Below are 16,831 nucleotides of genomic sequence, written 5' to 3'. Positions count from 1 at the left end.
GCGACATCATGTGGACTCAGCCTATACGGGTACACGAATGCCCCGAGGCTTTGTGTCAAGACTGGGGCCTTGAACGCGGTGCACCAATGTGTGTTTTTATCGTGCAATATCTCGTTTGCCCTCCGGCCTTCTGTAGACAACATGCTCTAAAGCCTGTTGTACTGTAAATAATAAATAACTCTTCTCTCTGTCTGTGTGTCGGAAACGGTGTGCAAGTATAGAAATAGTACAAGTATGTGAGGCCAAACAAGCAAGTCATTTAAATCCCCTTCGTAAAGGGCGAGGAAATGTATTTTACAGTGCTGAGGGATTAGTCTAAACTGGCCTCTCACAGTTCATGGCTGGATGGGCTTAGGCACGGCCGAGTAACAGGTTTAGCGCTGCTCGAAAATGCTATCAAACGTTTAAAAATGTTTGTTTTCTCCCTGAGAATTAACTTCGGAACATACATCTTTGATGGACGCGTGCGTTGCATATACATGCGGTACTAGCCACCTTGAGGATCAGGATCAGTTTAGGCGACACCTAACAGCAATGCAAACTTTCCACAAACAAACCAACAAAGGCCATCAGAGTTGTGGCCTTATTATTTTTCAAGCAGCGGATATTTGAACACAAACAGTTGAGCAACACATGTAGACAGATAGTATAATAATACTCACCGGCATATATTCTTTATCCTTTAAAAAAAAGAACACCTAATATTTAGGATTTACATAAATCAGGACAAAAAAAAACTACTTCAAGACATTGGGAAAAAAAATCTACTATAAGGTGTATTATTAAAAACAATTTGTAACTAAAAAAAATACCACGCTGTACAGGAAATCGGAACAATCCGGTAAGGGCTAGGATGTTCCCTCACATTGCTAAAACTTTCAGCGATTTGCGGAGGCAGGGCAGACTTAGGAGTGAAAAGTAAAAGAGTAGATAGACTCTTAACGAAAAAGAACAAATAAGAGAGTGAATAGGGAAGGGGTGCGAAGTTGTAAATCGTAACCCGGAGTAGAGCTTTAGGGGAGCGGTGGCGTGCTGATGAATGGAGCCATCAGGCCGGGCAGAAGCATCAGAGCAGCCTGCCATCTGCTTGCCCATTACCACAATGGAGTGTTTGACTCTTTTGCCTGCAATGCCGGCATCCGAGGAAACATTGCCGTTTCGCCGCCGCCCTAATTGAACAAGGTCCACTTACCGAAATCACATCCAGGGCTTTCAATTTGAGTGCACCGCCGTCTTGATGCGCCGGAGGATGGAAGCCAGTTGGGAACATCGAGGGAACCTACTGAGGTAGAGGGTACGCTACGCCAAAGAACAAAAACGGCACAAGAATCAAGGGAATGATGTGGAGACATTAAGATGGTGCTTTTGTTTTGTCTTTTTCGGCAAAGGGCGTTCATTCAGAATGAGTTGTCATGGCAATAGATAAGGCCGTAAAAATGAAAAGAACACAAACAAGTATCACAGAAAAATCTGTCGCTTTGATATGCTTTAAAACAAAGGTATCTCAAGACACTATACTTGTCTTCAGTCAATACCAGCGATTTAGCGTAGAATAGCTCTGTGGATTGTTATCACTATATCTAATCTGACTGACGGCTCATCGTTTTATTTATTGCATCACTCGTGGCTCTAAGACCTCTGAAAGAGTTTGGGAAGATGACATAACCACAGTCACTCGCTTTTGTCAAGTGCTAAAGGCTTTCAGTCTTGTCGGGGGCGTCGGCTTTGACGTTGATGTCGTTGGCTGGCGCTAGCAATTTCTCGTACCGTTTTAATCAATGATACCGTAAGATTGTTCTAGTGTGTTCAATTAGTGATCGGGCATCATTTTGGGGTGATGTTGCTATCTAAGGTCTAATACCAATTTGAAGCCGCGTTTGGTAACTCAAGCCAGATGGTGTTTTTCCGACGGTATCCGAATTTGAGTTGCCGTTATCGCAGCCCGATCTTTTTTTTGTTTACACAAGCAATTCGCCGTTGGGGCTCAATTAAAGTCAATTTCCACTCACCTTCAGCCCACGTAGCCTTTCCGGTACTTGATCACATCCATCACCGTACTGCCGGTGCCCCCCCCCCCCTCCAGGCATCCTCTCGTGTGGTCTGATCTGAATTTTAACTCTGCCGTTCCCCTTAAGCAGTTACAACTCAAGGACGCATGGGCAATGTTGTTGAAACTGTCTTTGATAACTACCACGATATGTTTGCATTAAAAATGGAGCTACCAAAAAAAAATAAAAAATAGCTCTGCATTCAATTCCAATCAAACCAGATCAGCATTACGTCTGGCCACATGACGTTAATATATCCCACTAACTAGGCTTGATGCTGTAAAATCACTTTACAGAGACTTAAGAGGAGAACACCGAGCCATTGTTGAGACTTCCCAGAGAAGCTTTCTGAATTAATAACACTGTTGAGATTGCGCAGGCGTTCATAAATCCCCCCGCGTGTTTCGATGGTATGATGCACCCCCGCCCATCTCTTAATTTGATTCGAGGGCATCTAACCTCATTGTCGGGCTTAGCTTGGCCTTAGAAGGCGCCGGGGTCACTGGGAGAGACGCGACAGAAATTGGCACCTGTCGTGAACTCCGAGAGTCATTATCCCCAACCTTTAGAAAAGCCCTCCAACACACACGGTATAATACAAGTCAACCCTTAACCTCTGGGAGAGTCCAGAAGCCAGGCCAGCTGACTGACAGACCGAGGGGGATTAATCACAAAGAATCTCATGCTTGCATGCACACAGCCTTCCTCTCACCCTCCTCTGTCCATCAACCACGCTCACTTTCTCCTCATGATTCCGAATTAAGATTGTATCCTCTCAGCCAGCACCTGCCCGCACATCCGACTCCACCCCAAAAAGACTTGAGTCCAAGAGTTCGGAAAGCATAGAGAAGCTGTCTCCTCCGTGACAACATTAGCCCGGGAGACTGAGCAGGGACACGGGGAGAAAAAGGAAGAGAAAAAACCAAAACAGATTACGGAGGCGAAGAGCCGGAGAGCCGGATGGCAACGGTTCCCCGGCGCAGCCGCCTCCCGGGCTCATCTTGGCAAAACGTCGCTGCGACAAACACGACGCGGTCGCGCATCCATCAAAGAGCGCCCGCCGTTATTAGCATAAAACACGCGAGACGCGGGGCGCTTGCTGAATATTAATAAAAGGGGGGGAGAAAAGTTCAACAACAGTTGCAGCATCTTTTATTGTCCTCTGATCATGTGGTGGTCTGGAGAGTTACATTAATAAGACGGAGCACAACACAGACGTGACCGTGTCTAATTGTGTACAAGGTGGTGCGTAGAATGATGACATCAAAACAGGGACTGTTTGCAAAAATACGTGAGGACGGGAGGAGTTCACAGGGTATGGCTTGTAGCTATCTTCCACTCGGTGCTTCTGGTGTATCATCCTTGTCCTTCCAAGGCCTCAAACGGGGGGGAAAAGTGTCTCTTGCCTCCATGCTACTTCCACGGGAGGGATACATGACAGGGCTTCAGATCTGACTTGGGGTGTGCATTTCGGTGCTGACTCCATCCTCTCCCCTTGGGTCTTTTTTTTTTTTTTTTGCGGCTCGTCACTCCGTCGATAATCAGTAATCCCACACAATAAACTCTTGATTGCGCCACCGTTCCTATCGCCTTTCCTTCTTAACCCCCGGTCCTCAGCTTGGTCTGGATGAAAGCAAACGACAAAGCTCAAAAATAGAAATAGACCAACACAAAGAGATTATGTCACACAGGGTAGACAAGACAAAGAGGAAGGCATGCGAGTACAATAAAAGGGAACAGGGATGGCGCGGGGTGGTGGTGGTGTGGGGGGTTAGCCCGAGCCCAAGGGCAGTGGATTCCGTGTTTGCGATAAGTACGACCACAAATCCCCGGCACTGGCTGTCAATAACCGTTTGAACTCGGCTGCAGTGGCTAAAGACAGCGGATGATGGCGGGAAAATGAAGAAAGAGCCCGCCAGGGAAAGAGCTTCAGAGAGAGTGATGCGCTACGACTTGTGGATTAAACAAGTCCAGATCCTCTAAAAGACTCCCTATTATTATTGATCAACCTGTAAAAGTGCCGCTTGCGGTGGACAGTCTACACTTGAAGGGTATTTTCCCTTTCCGTAGGCCTAATGAGAAAAGTGGTCAAGAGTATTCGAGTAGTCTGCTTGAAGGGAGACTCAACAGCTCGAGTTTGTGGAAACGATCATTTCTAGGTCAAAAACTATACTGGTTAAGTTATGAGGCATTGTAATCGAATATTATGAACCATTTCCAGAGCCCAAAAAAAAAAAAAAAAAAACAAGCTTTTACTCCACTGTTTCAAGGTCTATTGACCCTGGGTGAAGTAAATTGATGGCGGCAGGTGTGGTTTGTTGTTCAGCCTCACACCCTGCGTGCTTGTTGGTCCTTTTTTTTTTTTTATCGGTCCGGAAGAGGCAAAAAAAAAAAAAAAATCAACGCCATCGACGAGACGAGCCGGCTTAAAGGTGCCAATTTCCTGTGACCAATCGGGACTCTGCTGTGTTTTCATTGCACCAATTAGAATGGACCTTGGTCAAGGTCAGACGGAAGGAATATTTGTCAAAACTAGCCGCTAGAAGAGAAGAGTGCTTTTCCCGCGAATTTGGAAGCCTAAAATTTTGGAAGAATTCCAATTCATGGGGGGGTTACAATGGATCCACCCCAACCACTGATTGACTGATTAATCCAAACTCACAAGCGAAACAGCGACTGAGCTGTCTGCGTTAGAGTTGCTATTCGTCCTAGCGGCTTCTTCTTCATTGTCGCACTTGCAAGGCTGTGAGAACACAAACGCGGCTCGAGAGCGGCGGAAGGGTCAGGGGAAGAAATGAAGTGGACAAGGGAGAGATAGGGAGCAGGGGCCACTCATGCGGTGGGAATACGCAATGAGGGAGAGCGGCCGCGGACGCAGCGGAGATCGGGCCGGGTGATAAACTCGCTGAAAGGGAAGGGGAGGGGGGAGAGGGAACGAGACGGGCTTTACCCTGCTTGCCCTTCGGCTGCCTCCGACTCACTGTTTGCTACCCGGACGCGTTAAGCGCCGAATGCATTCGAAATGTGAACTGAGGACGCTGGGAGAAGGGATGGCGACGAGGGCGTTGAAGGCGGTGCAAGCGGGTCGAAATGACATCAATGACTGCGGTGGTAAAAGTAATTATCAGTGGCAAAAAGCCTGCTGTTGTCCTGTTTGGCTTTAGTTGAAGAGTCAATCTTAGGAAAGTGCCATTCGGGTGTTCGTTGTTGCAGTTTTCAGACTGGATTGAACATGAAGGGCAGAGAAGGGCAAAGAGATCTGAGGCGTCTTTGCTTGAGAGCCCACATGGATCATCCAGAGGGTCAAAATCGAACCCTTTTGACATTTCTATGCCTGCGCAGCTTCCTGCTTTGGCTCTGATAAAGCAGTGTAAACATCCTAATCGTGGTCATCGCTATCAGCATCAATCTTTTTTTTTTTTTTCTTCTTGGCTGCGTCACTCTGCATATTATTGCTTTGGAGCCTTATCACAAAAGTGTCTCTTTGGCACCTAATGACTTTAAAAACAAGTCCGATAAAGCCCAGACGAGCAAGAGTGTGCTGTGATTGCCGTGGGGAGATAAACACAGGGTGGGATTACCATATCGTCGGCAGGCTCGCTTCAAAACAATTTACAAGATCACATAACGGCACCCTGACGAGGCTACAGGTAGCCGCCGCTAAAACGCAGCGCACCCACGCCATGAATAAAACATCCTTGCAATTTACATCACGCAAAAGCTTAAAAATCTGACCACATGTGAATTTCATATCTAATACTGATGCCCGCGAGGGCGCGCCAGAGCAGTTTACCTCATTTGCCATAAAACAATGAAATTGTAAAAGAGAAAAAAAAAAAAAAAAAATCGAATAAAAAAAGCTTCATGAATGTAAATAAGTCTTTTTGGGGGCCCTAGCGCTGGTTATAGATCGCATAGCGAGTGCTCCGGAAATCAAGTTAGCATACACTCGAGTGGCTTCAGTGCGACTGCATTTTAACTTGGCACTAAGGGAAGAGACTTGTGCAGAAGAGATGAATGGTGTCCAAGTGGAATGACATTAAAACACACACACACACACACACACAGGACGCTGCCTTTGTAGGCAGGTATGAGGTGAATAAGGTGCGACGTTAAAAAATGGTGATCTGCGAACTTGGAGGCACATCCAAATTCGTTTCTACGGTATTGTCAAAGAGCACAATGTGCATGTTCTTTACTTTCGGGTAAACATCTACAAAGCTAAAGGAGCCTATTGTGAGAATTTAACAGGATTTCATACAATCTGAATCCTTGGATTTTTTCAAGTAAAGCATCTCTAGGAGGGATGTAACGATTTAATAGAACGATTCATCGAAAATAGATTCGCCCCGATTAATCGATCAATCGATTAGATTATGGCTGCGTCACTCTGCATATTATTGCATCGATCAATCGATTCGATGAATCGAAAAATCGGGTTGATTAAATTGAACACGTTACACAACTTATGAAATGCGTCACATGAACGTGCATCGATGGCAGGAAATGAATGACAAAGATGCGTGATGCAAAAACTAAGCGGATGTATGAATTTCTTACTAAATTCTCACATAGAATCAAGCGAAAGACAACTTACATGGTATCTGTCCGTGAGGCTGCATGCTTATTTTTCTTCACAGACAAAACAAGCGAGATATTTAAGCGGCATTACAACATTTTTGGACTGGATTAAAAATTTCAAGAAGCAAAGCTGAAGCAATACATGCAATCATGAGTAAACCAAATGAAAACCTCGCACCTGTTTGGCATTGTTGACACACTGCAGGTACATGGCCGCGATGTTGGAGCAATGGAGGGTCTTGCCGGCGTTTTCTCTGTAGCACTCAAGGATCTGGCCCTGCAAGTCAGCGCACACCGGATATGTGTCGTAGCGCCTGTGAAAGGGAAAGGAAGGCCAAATGAGGGAACATAAGGTGGGGAATAAAACGTGCCAGGGTAGGGAAAAATAAGGCAAAAGTGATGAACATCTGCGGTCCTAAAGGGAGACAATGCGGCCCATTGAGCAATACTGCAGTCTATGGCGAGAAGACCCCCTTATACTTCCTTTCCGTCATTCCGCTTCAAAACACCTGAAGCAAGAATCGGCATTAAAGGAATCGCTGAAGGATGAAAGAAAAAAAGCCACTGTCCAACCTTTTAAAAATGGACAAAGCAAGACGTCAAATAAACGGCTTCGGCCTCAAGGAAGGGAAATCCATTGGTACCAGGGGACCACATGGGAGAGTAGTGTGCAAATCAATGTACTGGATAACCCAATAGAGACGATTGGTAATGCAGACGCGGAATTACAAGACTGATAATGCTTTGGTAAAATTACCCCAAAGCTTGGTTTATCTTCCATGTACTACATATCAAACTCTCCAAAAAGGCACTGCGGAGCAAAATATTGATCCATCCTCTGGGTATCTTTATCGATCAGTAATTGCTCCCTGACAGTTCCAGCCGATCATAAAGCGTTTTCGCAGTTCCCCCCCCCCCCCCCCCCACCTTCCTCTTAGCATCCCGAGAAAGGTGTTGTAAAGCCTGAGTGCTAAGCGTCTGTTTGAAGGCAACCCATCACTCGCTTGGTGCACTCAGTGTGTCCCCAAGGCCTACTGCAGCTTTAGCATCGCAGTCCAAACCGGTATTTTCCAGATGCTATGGCTCGACGTTCCGCTCGACTTCGGCGCGCGGCGCTGGCAAGCATGCCGCCTTTCCTTGTCCAATGTTTAACTGCTTTTGTCTGACGCTTCCCAAACGCCATAAAGATCCATAATGACGACATGTGCGCACGTGAGGGCTATTATGCTAATGGCGGCGTCATCATTTTGTTCACGCCAGTGCCCAGGAAACTCTGCCGGTCGCACTAAAACGTCCGTGAAAGCTTTTTTTTTTTTTTTTTTTTGTGGCCTGTCAGCGACTTGAAGCCGGGTCCCCCGTCGTCACAATCAGATGTTTGAGTTGCCCCCTGGAGTGAGAAATTATCCCCCTATTAGATGTAAAGCTGGGGATTGAGAAACTATGGGTCATTACCCAGAGTGCAATGCAGCAGGAAACCGTTGCAGATCACGTATACATTGCCACACGGTTTTGGATTTGTCCTTGCCAGGTCACAGATAATCACAGTGTGACAGTCAAAGGGTCAAATAGAAATATAAAGGGGAAGTACGATCCACTTCTGAGGGCACATTTTTACTAAAAAAATCAGTGAAAAAAAAAAGAACAGTAATGGAAGCGTGGGGTATTATCCAGGGTGCTTAATTAGAAATGAAAAATGTTGAATTTTCACATTGCGTAGCTTGAATTGAGTATATCATTTTTTAAGAGCAAATAACTTAATTTTCAAGACGATTGAACACCGGCATTGAAATAGAAAAGTATTACAGACTCAGGCTGCATTCACCAAAAAAATAAATATTTGGTAAAAAGGGTTAAGGCTTGAAAAAAAGGCTTCCTCTCCTGTTTTTTTTAGAGTTGTTTTTTTTTTTTAGGTGTACCATTGAGAAATTACATTGCCTGGGCACCCCAAATTGGTGCCAGTCTAGAGCGCTGTTTACACACTCATATTATTCCTTCTGATAATAAAGTATGCCCGCAAATCAGGGGACTGTATTATGCACAAGTACAGAGAAAAAAAAATCTTTTTAAGTGGGATTTGGTGGGGGGTGTATTATACATGGGTACGTGTTATTCATGAAATTTTACGGTACATATTTAATCGTGATACTACTGCTGTCATTACCTTTAATGAGAACCTTTTCTGTACGTTAAATAGTTACTTTTTCGGCATCGCTAGATCAATCGTGAACCTGGTATGCCTCTGTACCCAAAAATCCAAATACATATATTGTTACACCCCTACAGGCGAACACTCTTCATTCTGTGTCAAGATACTAAGCAAAACACAAATCTTTGCCCCCCTCCTCATATGGATCCTGGCACTCATTCATTACACCGCCCGTGGGCATCTACCGCAACTCGATGGGCCGCTAATTACTTTCTTAGGCATCGGTGGTAATGCCAGGTGCATCCCGCTGATACAAAGCGCAGTGTTTATCACCGGGTAATGGACTCTTGTGAGAGAGAAAAGGGACAGAGGAAAGGGGATTTTTTTTTTTTCCCCCCACATTTTTTTTTAAATGCTGGCTCTGCAGTAAAGAAGCTGAGACGGTACTTAAGTTAATCTCGGTGACAAGAGCACCGCTACACACACAATCCAACATCATCGATCATGAAAATGAACGTTAGGAAAAAAAAAAAAAAAATCCAGCTACGACCACAAACCTTCCCCTCATTCTTAGTTTTACATTAGGTGCCCTCGTCATGACAGTGAACCGACGACAGCGAGGCCATCATTTTATATCATGACCTCCACCAAGGCCTAACGATGCTTCATTGCTGCCTTATGCATGAAATTGGTTACTGGGATGAGAAAAGGAACTTCCTGTAAGATAAAGTGTAGTGGCCGTTTTACGCTTTAATAATAATAATAATAATAATAATAATAACGTCACAACATGGAAGATACATAAAAATACGTTAGTACACAAAACGGAAAAAAAAAAAATCTAATTTGGGCTTTTTATTAATTTAATGTTCAGGTTTCTGGACTAATATAGATTTTTTTTTTCATAGAGCTTGATAATAAAAAGAAAGTGAACCTGCTATTTGAACACAAATGACGCTACTGGAAATAAAGTGTGCCATGACATTTCTTCACATCCCTACAAATTAGCCCAAAATGTCACACTGTTACTTCCCTCTCTCTTCCATGTTTCACCTTTCCGCCTCCGAGCCTCCTTCTACTCCACCCCCCCCCCCCCGAGATTCATGGGATATTTCATGAAATTCCATGAGGTGGGGGACACAAATGGAGACATCGAGCTGGATGCAGTTGCCTTTTATTGGAAGCGTGTCAATGTGAGTCTATAGACCTTGTTTACCAGGGATAGTAAATTCAAAGCCGCGTATAGGGGGCTCACCTTGTGCCAGCAGTTGCGGTAAAGTTAAAGGCCTCTATCGCCACACACACACACACAATGAGTCTTTCTTGCTGTGATACACTGATAGAAGGAGGCAAAGAAAGGAGGAGGAGGAGGAGGCTGCTTTACTGTAGATATCCACATTACAGACTCTCAGCACTGTGCCATAAATCAAAAAAAGCGGGGAGTGCACAGGGGTCACTGCGAGATGCTGGAGTTGCCAAAAAAGGGGATACGAGGACACAATGTACGCTGTGAAATAAAAGGAATACAGAATGAAAAAAGACCCTGGATGAAAACGCGGCGCTCAAATGGCAAGGAAAAGCAAAGGGGGTCGAAAAGAGGAGTAGGGTAATATACCGTGTCTCACTTAACTAGCTACAGATTACCTGGTGGCTTCCAAATGAAAATGTCTCCTTCCTCAAGGTGTCCCCGGCATCATTAAACCCACGTCAGCACTTTCGCATGGAGGGAAAATACGCGCGTGTGCTCTCGCATGGCTACGCGACTTATTGACGGAGAGCCGAGGACATATTGCGATCAATATGCATGACTTAAGAGTCCATACAGACGTTGACTTCCATAACCTTGCAAGCCGATAGAAAGTGTCCAGCTACAGTTTAGTTAATGATCAGCAAAATAAGTGCAAACCCCAGCTTTCCCTTCAATTTATGTTCATTTTCTACTAATTAATACGATACGGACAAAATATCACATCTTGATATTTGTGCCAGATATCACAGTAACGATATTACTACGGGTTCAGTGAAATCCAAGCTTTTTTTTTTTTTTTTTATATCAATATTAATCCAAAAGGCTGTGGCAAGTGCGGTTTTAATGACAACTTACAGTCAAAGCATCAAAGTGAAAAATAACCAAATTCACACTGTACTGCAATAGAATTTTAGCGACAAATATTTTGTTTGGCGTGCGTGCATGTGCAACAAAGTGTCATTTTTCTACAATAGACATATCTTTCAGACCAAATCCTACTAAACCCAAAATGTTTTGGTTTTTTTAAAATTCAAATGCAGGGATTGGTTTTGTTGAGCTATCAATGCATAAAGATCCATTTTAAAAACAGTCAAAACCAACATCAGCCGGTTTGTGCAACATTTTGTACCACACCCTACCAAATTCAATTCAAGTCACGCACTAATAAAGATGCACACAAATCAATCAAGCACAAAAATGGCTCATTGGACAGTATGGATCACTTTGGTCCGCCGCCAGATTGAGTTCGCAATCAGCACGTTGTCTATTTATCATCATTTGGATCCATTTAGGGGTTAACAGGGTTAAGGGGCGGGTGCCAGTCGCCCCTTAAATAGCTCTCGTGTTCTCTCCAGTTAAGGCAAGTGTCAGTACTGCGGGGGGTAGATAAATATAAACGATCCAGTTAGAGAGAAAAATGACACACGATGCTTTTTGGGTTTTTTTGTTGTTTTTTTTAAAGCAGACCCGACTGACCCTCTGTAGTGAGTCAATCAGAGTGGATGGAAGAAAAATCCCAAAAAGGCATCAAAAAAGCCAAAAGGTGTGAGGAGTCGACATGAATGCAACCTGTGAGCTTTTGGCAGCCCCGAGGAGAGCTTTAAAAGCCGTTATTGACTTCTGGCGCCTCCGCTGAGCACCATCTCCTCGGTTGCCATGGCGACAAAATTAAGCTCGGACCTCACCTGACAGCGAGGTTGCCGCTGTGCGACATCAGCTGGCTACTTCCCTACTCCAAATGAACTCCTGTCATTTTGACTAATTAAATTGCAGAGTGAAAGTTTTTGCTTCATAATCAACAACTAATTGCTCCGCTCATTTCGGAGGCATGGCTATTTGTCATTTAAACTAATAGGAGACTTGCCAAGGAAGTAAAAGCCCTGGCTCAACACCTTATTTACATTTTGCAGGCTACTTTTGGACTCATTTCAGCGTTTGGGGCTTCGGTAACCCATAAACAAAACAAATTTCAACAGAGGCAACATTGGACTCTTGGTAAATGCCGAGTGGGAATACGTTGAAATATGACAGCTTAGTGTTAATATTGGAAAAACATCCGACTAAATTCTTGTACCAGCACGGCGCATGTTGTTGTTCTTTTGCCTCAATTAATCGACACTCAGCTACGATCAATCAGTTGATTATTTTGTCCGATGTCAGCACCAACTTGACCATGAGTAAGTTTAACTCATTAAATGCCAGACATTTTCAGACACTCTTTTACCCTAACGTTAGAAAAAAATTGAGAAAAATATGAGTAAGTTCATGGGATTGAATGGCTGGACTGTGAAAAGACATATAAAAACGTTTTTGGCAGCGAATGAGCTACAAAAGTTCTTTACATGAGGAATGAGGATTCTTCGGGAGCATTCTTCGGGAGCGCTCTGGAGGCGCAACGGGCACTTAAAATTCACCTTGAGATAAAGCGAGGACTGTTGCTACTGTTATTGTCAACAGGATTAAATTATAGAAAAAGAAGAAAGGGGGGGGGATCTTTTCAAAGGAGGCATTAAATAAACAATAGACAAAGTAAGTTTTGCAGCCTGCAGGGAGGGGATGAACGACACTGAAGTGACAGACAAAAATGAGCTCCTATTCTCCGCGGCCAACCTGGAAATGTTGCGCACATACATAATCAGTTGCAAACACAAAGACCGTACAATGCGGCCTGATCCCCACACAAATGCATACATCAAGGTAAGATGCGGCCGAGTCGCGCGTCTGGCGGAGGCTTACAAAACGCTTCCGCCGCTATTCATTCCCGACCATTCGCCACGTCAATTCAGCAGGGAGTCGGGTTAAAGTGAGCAAAGAAGACTCGCCGAAAGGTTAGCACTGACAGGAAGCTTAGGACCTCGTATTCTTTCAGCGCTTTGCATAATCTCACATCTTTCACTTTCTTACATGGCTGGCAGTTTGCCCCGTTGGGACACCGAGTCCAACGCACGTGCCGTATACGCGCCGTTCCGTACGTGCCACGCGGGAAAGGTCACACATTGAAACGCCGGACAGCGCGATAAAGCATCAGCCAAAGAAAAAAAAAAAACAACTTGCTGCGAATGTGGCAGCATATAAATCAGATGCGAGGGGTAAGACAGCCTCTTTTTCTGCAGGGAACCGGTGGCGCTTATCTGCAGTTGGAAAGCGAGTAGAAGTAAAAATGGCGTGACGAACGTGTCCTGTTGTTACATTATCTCTCATGTATTGCATGTGTATATGTAAGAAGTGTGAAGAGTGCAGATCTACAAGCGCAAGACCACATATGTGTGCCTTACAGGGGGCAAATTAGGCTCACATTTAATTGGATACTAAAATCTAATAATCTTAATATTGTTCATAAACCTTTTCCAAGGTCAAATTTAAGACCCATTTTACAACAGGAGAGAGATACGTAAAGGTAAGTGCAGTAAATATTTTACACATATATACATATATATATAAATACCTACATATATACATATATAAATACCTACATATATATATATATTTATATATATGCACATATACACATTTACATACATATATACATACACATATATGTATACATATACATATATATACATATATATATATATATATATATATATATATGCACATATACACACTTACATACATATATACATACACATATATGTACACATATACATATATATATATATATATATATATATATATATATATATATATGTATACTGTAGCAAAACAAATGTGGTTTTATTCCTCCATCAAAGCAAGCAAATGCGAGGGGAATATACAGCCTTTGAGACATTCGAGCACCTGCGGCAACCCTATATTGCAATCGTGTCATTGTATAAAGTTTTTAAAATGAAAAAAAGTTCTTTCCAAAAGTCGTATTGAAGCCAGAGCATGTAATGAGGTCAGAGTGACGCTCGTCTCGTTTCAGTTGGGAGCGCTCCGTCATACTCTGGCGGGAATAGAAAGTGGCAAGGAACAGCTGCAGTGCACACCTAAACAAACAACTACATAAGCGCACACATTCGTTCCCATACACAGACACACAAACCCTTGCGTCCCAGGAGGCCCCACCTCTCACACTTTCATTTATTTTTCAACATCACCGAGGAAAATGACCGCTCTGTGCCTCCGGATTGAAATCTTCCTGTCGGACGCCGCGGGGCAGAAACTCATAACACCTCTTGAACATTGCATACCATGAGCTGTGTTATGGATTTCTTATTGACACATCAGATGCATATACTACAAGGCATTTTCATTTCTCCCTTCCTTGACATAGACTATTTTCCCTCCTGCTATAGGGGTGGGACTAAGGAACTTTTGCACAATTGTACCCTTTCCGGCAATGGAGTCTCATAATTCACCGTATGGAGTTGATTAATGCAGGTTTGTTGACTTTGGAGTAGATTACAGAGCTGTACCAAGTCACCATGTCGAACATTATAGGTAAGAGACAAGAAATGTAACTCCCTTGTATTCTACAAATATGGACTGAACCTTGGCATCTGCCGTACTTATCAACCCATCTGTTTTGTGTTGATGAACGCTCATCACACCTTTTGACACTATCGTATTAACCAACACTAATCAATCCCTACCACTCTCGACGCCAAGTCTCTCCACAGATAGCATCTAATCTCTCAATGGGAGACCCAACAGACAACGTCATACTGGGTGCTCACCAGCGACTCGCTACCACAGATGATCAAGCTAAAGCCAAAGCCGCCTCGTTACATCCAATTAACCCTCCGCTCTGATCCCCACGCTGCATCCCATGTTCCACCAGACCTTCTCGACATTTAATTAGCACACACATATGCACACAGAGACCCCCCCCCCCCACATCGCCATTGTAATCCAGTCACAACCGTCCTAATGCACCCCCTTTAATCCAATCAGCCAATCGAAAGTCTTTGTACACATGCCTGCGTCACATGACTACCTACCAGGTTAGGGCCGGCGTTCGCTCGCAGTCAGCGCCGTGATTTGGCACTAATGTTATTCCAGTGAGTGATTTCCCGCGACCCTCCTCTCGCTTTAATGCGATTTGGGAAGTCTCCGTTCCAGCCTGCGCAAGTCCAGCGCTACACCCCTGGTGGGTCACGCTAATCAGTTTCCAGCATTTCTCTGGGAGACAATGATCCCGGTGTTAGCACTGGCTAATGACAAGCTAACACAATAAACTCAGCCTCCTGAGGGCTGGGGCCCAATTTGGCCCCACTGCTCGCGGCCTCCTCATCCACTTTCCCTACATTACTATGGAGTCTAATGGCCTCTTATTAAGAAGACGGATGGAATGAGAATGGGGGGAGATTCTTCAAGTACTTGGGTTACATGTGTGTGTTGGATACATGCTACACACGCACAACTTCTTGGATTATTACCTTCTCTGCTAATGGCCTCAATACAGCAATCGATCTTTACACTATCAGGGTTACTGGTATACGGACTACAGCATATATTCATAGACCGAACGGTCTGTTCGGTCCCTCCATGGCTGGTGTCAGTCTTTAGTCCGGATAACCAGGAGTAAGTCGGATCTGTTTCCAGTGAAGGTTTGACTCCGCGCCAAGACTGCCCTTTGGCCCTGATTCTGATCATAACCTTGTGATGAGAATCAGCACCTCCAGAACTAAAGCCATTGTCCTCGGTCGGAAAAGGGTGCAGATTCTGTCCCAAGGTCGATATATAGTACGTTGTGCCACCCTTACCTGAGGTCATAAGTTTCTTACGCAGAGTGTCCGGCATGTCCTTTAGAGAAAGATTACAAAGGTCGGTCATCCGGGAGGAGCTCAGAGTAGAGCCACAGATGAGGTGGCTCAGGCATCTGTTTAGGATGCCTTCTGGACACCTCCCTAGTGAAAAGTTTTGCGGGCACATTTCACCAGGGAGGACCCCGGGGAAGACCCAGGACACACTAGAGAGACTGTCCCTAGGGTGGTCTGGGAACATCTCGGGATTCCCCCAGAAAAGCTGGACGAAGTGGCTGGGTAGTATGGGCTTCTCTACTTAGATTGCTGCCTCCAAACTCGCATAAGTATTAAAAAAAAATGATTGAATGGATGAGTGGATCCAATGCACTGTGATGTTCTTTGACTATACTTTGGTAATTCAGTTAAAGAGGTTCAAGAAGTATTATCCTACCCTCAATTAACGACAGCCCAGACAAGCCTTTGTACGCTGCCACTTCACCGCACGAAATGAACGCACGAAAAGCCCCGTCAGCGATCATCAACATGCCATCAGGCTTATCACTCAGTTGCATCATCAACATGAGCTAATGGTCTGTACTAATGCTTCCCCTGATTGAAAGAGGTGGGTTAGATTGTGGCTTCCATAATTCGATATCAGGCATAGAATTGTGATGAATGTGTCCTTTTCGGATAGTGCCGGATCAACATAGCCTTGTATAGGAGTCGGAAAAAGTAAGTGGCGACTTACTTGAACTTTGCATTCACTTGATCAGCGGCTTTATGGTAGTTGTCTGTGGTGACCTTGTAGAACTGAGCACTCTGTAGACAAAAAAAAAAAAGTCCAAATTGCTGTTCCTGAAAATGTGCTTTGTACAAAACCATGCAAGGCCACTTTTCAGGTAAAAGCAATCAGAGCAAAGTGAAAGACTTCAGCAAAGTGGTAGCCGCGTCGTCTGTGGTGAAAACTGCGACTGTGAGGACAGGCCTATTACTAGCTGGAACAACAACAAGCAGCAGTCTCGGAGGGTCAGAGGGTTGCTAGTCAACAGTGTACAGACACCAGGTCAAAATCCCCGCTGGAGGGCCGGTCGTAAATGATGCCGTGGCGTGGCCGTTCCATCTGAATTACTTCTTCAAA

At 44.4% G+C, this 16,831-nt stretch overlaps 2 protein-coding genes across 5 annotated transcripts in view; both read right to left on the bottom strand.

The window, feature by feature from the left end:
* Positions 1–1,323, bottom strand: part of plxna4 (plexin A4) — a 129,025-nt gene extending 127,702 nt beyond the window's left edge. For both annotated transcript variants that reach the window (XM_086021735.1, XM_086021737.1), the window contains exon 1: positions 1,193–1,323. The gene's annotated coding sequence lies outside the window, so the exon portion shown is untranslated. The remainder of the gene's footprint in view (positions 1–1,192) is intronic.
* Positions 1,324–3,183: 1,860 nt separating this feature from the next.
* The window catches only part of chchd3a (coiled-coil-helix-coiled-coil-helix domain containing 3a), a 39,692-nt gene continuing 26,044 nt past the window's right edge, over positions 3,184–16,831 (bottom strand). For 2 of the 3 annotated variants that reach the window (XM_086021739.1, XM_086021741.1), the window contains 4 exons: positions 16,442–16,512; positions 6,808–6,943; positions 6,646–6,680; positions 3,184–3,671 (listed from right to left, as the gene is read on the bottom strand). In XM_086021739.1, the coding sequence (XP_085877865.1) occupies positions 3,662–3,671; positions 6,646–6,680; positions 6,808–6,943; positions 16,442–16,512 (252 nt within the window). In that variant the 3' untranslated portion in view covers positions 3,184–3,661. The remainder of the gene's footprint in view (positions 3,672–6,645; positions 6,681–6,807; positions 6,944–16,441; positions 16,513–16,831) is intronic. The other variant, XM_086021740.1, reaches the window with a different exon arrangement.

The sequence above is a fragment of the Filicampus tigris genome, chromosome 22 (assembly GCF_054856515.1).
Source record: "Filicampus tigris isolate MCC_2025a chromosome 22, RoL_Ftig_1.0, whole genome shotgun sequence".
Lineage (NCBI taxonomy): Eukaryota > Metazoa > Chordata > Actinopteri > Syngnathiformes > Syngnathidae > Filicampus > Filicampus tigris.
The sequence above is the reverse complement of the archived record's forward strand: the minus strand, read 5'-3'. Positions and strand labels throughout refer to the sequence as shown.